Raw genomic sequence first — 4150 nt, 5'->3', positions numbered from 1 at the left:
TGATCTCCAGCGTGGTGAGCCAGGGGTGGGACCAGCGTAGCGCAGTCGAGCTGTGTGACTGCACAGGCCCCTCTATCCCCCATAAACAGGGATGACAAGATCAGTGGTTTCAAGCCCCCATCAGCGGAAGCTTGTCCCCTCCCAAATCTTACAAGGAACCCCAATTTCTTTTTTTTTTTTTGAGATGGAGTCTTTCTCTGTCACCCAGGCTGGAGGGAACCCCAATTTCTAAGATAGGAAAGAACAAAGTGACCCCTGCATCACATGACTCCTTCTGGGGACCAAGACGGACATCTGGTCAACCACCCAGGCCTGGGGCTTCTCACTGAAGGAGGCCACCTGGAACCTTGTGGCGTCCACAGCAGCCACGCCAGCGTGGCACTCAGCGGGGAGGTCTGGAGCTTCCCCTGAAGGAGCTGTGCGATGCAGGGGTAGGCCCACGCTAGCCTGTGTACAGAAGCAGCTCCCGGCTCCCACGAGTGACCACGGATTTTAAATGTCCTTGTTTTCACATGCATGGAAAGGCCTCGACAAGCCTTGACTAACCATCAGAGACCCCACTCAGTGCGGGGAGTTGCACTGAGCCCGGTGCTTGGCTGGGCAGGGCATCCCTGGAGGGGTCCCTGAGCTGCCTACCTGTGACATAGATGTTGTTGTTCAGGGCCGCCAGGGAGAAACCCCACTTGTGGTAGTCGGGGAAGTCTGGAAGCGCCATCCACCTCTCTGGCAGAAGGAGAGAGGCAGAAGGGTCAGGCTGCCAGGCTCCCTGCTGGGGCGGTCCCCACTACCCCTTCCCAGGTGCCTTTCCGTGCACCAGGTGCAGAAATGCCCCCCTCACTGGTGGGGAAAGGGAAGGGCAGGGGGACACTGGTGCAGGGGCCCAGGGGGTCCTGGGTGCTCTGGCTTAATGCGTCCCCCCTACCCCCTCCGCAGAGCCTGGCACTCAGAGTGGACACAGGATAGCCCCCTGGAGAAGCAGGAAGGCTTTGGAGGCCGGGGTCTCACCTTGACCCTGCAGTTGACCCCACTGACCCCAAATGGACCATTCAGTCCCTGGGGCTGGCCTGTCGGTTAGATGCGGTGTGGGTTAAGTGGCCTGATCTGTGGGTGTCACTAGTGTGTGATAACAGCATGCCTTCCTCCCTCCCTCCGTTTCTTCCTTGCACCCTCCCTGCCCTCCAGGCAGCCAGGCACATACAGGGGATCAGGCACAGGCCTTGCAGCAGGCAGAGCGGATCCAAATCCCAGCTGTCGTGCCCCAGCTGTGTGTCCTTGGGCAAAGCCCAGCCTCAGTTTCCTTGCTGTAGAGTGGGACTGACCCCTGCCTCCCAGGAGCTATGGGGACCCTCATGGGACTGCTCACTGATGGCGGCTGTTAGGATGATTGCTGCTCGGGTTATGGGGTGGGGCAGAGCGATGTGCCCAAGTCAGGCCTGCCTCTCAGAGCTACAAGAGGTAAACTGAGGCAAGAGATGCGAAAATGCTTTGGAAAATCAAGACAATAACTGTGGACATATTTTGGGTGTTTGTGGAAGAGCCCCAGGCCTTCGGGACATCCCCTGGGAAGACTCTGTTTACTGTTTATGACCATTTTTGGGAGATGCGGAATTCCAGGCCTCCCTGGGAGCACAGCCTGGCACTGTGGGCAGGGACCGTGTCCCCGTGACTCATGGCTCTGTCACCCCAGGGAGGGGGTTGCCCAGCCATCAACAGGCCCTTCCTGCCAGCACCCCGCCTCCTGGCTGGGTCTGAGACAGCTGCTCCCTCCTGACGCCAGCCCCAGACCCCTCTCATCAGCCCCTGACCCGAACAGCTGGCCTCGGGCTTCCTGGAGTCTGCCAGCCTCTGACGCCAAGGAGATGGTTGGCGACCTGCCTGGTGGCCCCATGACACCAGCCAGCCTGCATCAGCCCTTCCCAGAGCACCTCCCGGGGCCAGTGCAGGGGCCTCCAGAACCGCTGCGGGGCCCTCATGCCTCCTTTCCCGCCAAGTGGCAGACCTGGCCTCAGTGCCCACTTCAGGGCTTCCTACAACTGTGTGAGGAAACACCAGGAGCCCATTTCACAGATGAGGAAGCTGAGGCTCAGAGAGGCAAGGTCACCTGTTTGAGGGCTGGGATTACAACCGTTTGGGCTGACCCAGAAGCTGAGCTCTCACTCCTCCAGCTGCCTGTACCCCTTTACTCCCCACCCCGATCTCCCCTTGGGGTCTCGATTCCCCCGGCAGGTGCACTGAGTGGGGGGCATGGGGAGGAGGCAGCGGCCAGGCCGCCCACTCCACAGAGTGCAGTCTGGGCCGTGGAGCCCTGTACATCAGTCCCAGAGCCTAAAAGGGACCAGAGTCCTGGGCTCTGGTTGCAGAGAAAGGAAACAGCAGTGCCCGCCAGCTTTCCTCCTCACTGGGGTGTCACAGGCTCCTCTGCAGCCCCCAGGTGAGGCCCACCCAGGCATGCCCCTCACAGTGGCCTCTTACAGCTCCTGGTCCTCTGCGAGCCTCAGTCGCTCCACCTGCAAGGTGGACACAGCGGCTCTCGCCAGACCGAGGGACGGCAGGTGGGCCCAGACGCGGGAGGGGTACTTACTGGCCTTGCTGTTGTAGAAGGCAAAGTTTCCAAGGTGGGGAGTGGGCTCCTCACCTGCCTCATCCTCCTCCAGCGCCCGCCCGCCCACCACCACCAGGACCTCCTCCAGCTTCTGCCGGAGGGCGAGTGGTGCCTGTGGGGTGGGAGGCCAGGGTCAGGGCAACGGCAAAGTCTCCCCATGCCCTGAGCCCCCGTATGCCCTGGGCAGGCCTCGGCATGTGTGTGCATGTGTGCATGCGTGTTGCTGGAGATGGTGTGTGCCCGAGTGCACAAGCTCCTGCCTCCTTGCACCACGTGCCTTTCAGGGCCATTCCTGAACCACCTTCAGAACCAGCCCCACAGCAGGTACGCAGCGCCATGCATGAGCTTCTCCCCATCCCCGCTCCCTGGGTGGCCTCCAGCAGGCGGCACAAGGGTGTCCCGGCTCAGCGGGAAACGCTGGCTGTCTTAGGAATGGCCAGTAAGCAGTCGCTGCCTAGGGCTCCCAGGACCCCAGGCTCCCCAACAGCCACCTGCCCTGGCCCCCATATGGAACCCCCAGATCTCCCATTGCCAGGAGTTAGAATACTAGGTGACTGCCTACTGGCAAGGCTCTGAAGCCAGCTCCAGAAGGAGGCCAGGTGCTCTGTGACTGGCTGGAATCCAGCGGGGACAGGGGTTAGGGGTTAGCCCACTACTCACTCCACCCTTGGCCTGAGGACCATCAGCCTGAGCCACTCTTTGTCTTCGGACTTGGCTCTAAAGGAGTGCTCTGGAGCAAGGCCCCTAAACAGGGTGTCTGGCAGCTGACCGCGCAGCCACTCCCAGACCTGTCACTCCATCATGACCTGCCGTGCCCGCCAGGCCCACTGCCAGCACAAACAGGAAGTAGCACCCCATAAAAGCTGGGGCGGACTGCCAGGCCTGTCTGTGCCTCCTTGCCTGTGCATAAGCTGCACCACCTTCCTGGATGGTTTTCCCCTCTTTTTCTCCCTGTGAGCTCCTATCCCTCCTCTAAGGCCCAGCTCACATGCTGCCTCCTCCAGAAAGCACTCCCTGACTGCCAGCCCCTCCCAGAATGCATCCTGGGCATATATTTGGCCCTTCCACACTGCCTGACGTCTGTTTCCAGGCTTGTCCCACTGAGCTGCAGGCTCCTTCAGGACAGGGTCAGATCTTACCACTTCTACATTCCCCTGCCCCTTGCACCCAGGGTGTGACACGCACACAGGCACGATCTGCACTTGAGGGGTGAATGGTGATGTCCTTATAGGGAACTGGCCCAAAACAAGGAGCATTGCAAGGTCAGTGCACCTTGGAATGTCCACTCTTTACTCTGTCCTGATTCAGGTGGGGTTTCTGGGGCTCTCCTCCCTGCTTCCCAGGAATAGGGGCCTCCCAGCTGCTCACTCACCCCATCACGGCCCTGGGACAGGGCTGCCCGGCATGCCTCTGACTCCTGGATCAGGGGCTCTGTGGCCAGCAGTTGTTGCACGCAGGGCCTGGGCACGGCGTCCAGGTGCACTAGGCTGAGCAGCTCAGGCAGGTGGGAGGCTCGGGCCTGTGGGTCATGGCGCACCCAGCGCAGCA

At 61.1% G+C, this 4150-nt stretch overlaps 1 protein-coding gene across 1 annotated transcript in view; it reads right to left on the bottom strand.

Moving 5' to 3' along the window:
- Positions 1–4150, bottom strand: part of KLHL30 (kelch-like family member 30) — a 24195-nt gene that overhangs the window by 5815 nt on the left and 14230 nt on the right. Inside the window, exons 2-4 of the mRNA XM_011980333.1 lie at positions 2582–2714; positions 547–723; positions 327–416 (exon numbers count right to left, since the gene is read on the bottom strand). Coding sequence (XP_011835723.1) covers positions 327–416; positions 547–723; positions 2582–2714 — 400 coding nt within the window. The remainder of the gene's footprint in view (positions 1–326; positions 417–546; positions 724–2581; positions 2715–4150) is intronic.

This window comes from Mandrillus leucophaeus, unplaced genomic scaffold (assembly GCF_000951045.1).
Source record: "Mandrillus leucophaeus isolate KB7577 unplaced genomic scaffold, Mleu.le_1.0 Scaffold21, whole genome shotgun sequence".
Taxonomy (NCBI): Eukaryota; Metazoa; Chordata; class Mammalia; order Primates; family Cercopithecidae; genus Mandrillus; species Mandrillus leucophaeus.
The sequence above is the reverse complement of the archived record's forward strand: the minus strand, read 5'-3'. Positions and strand labels throughout refer to the sequence as shown.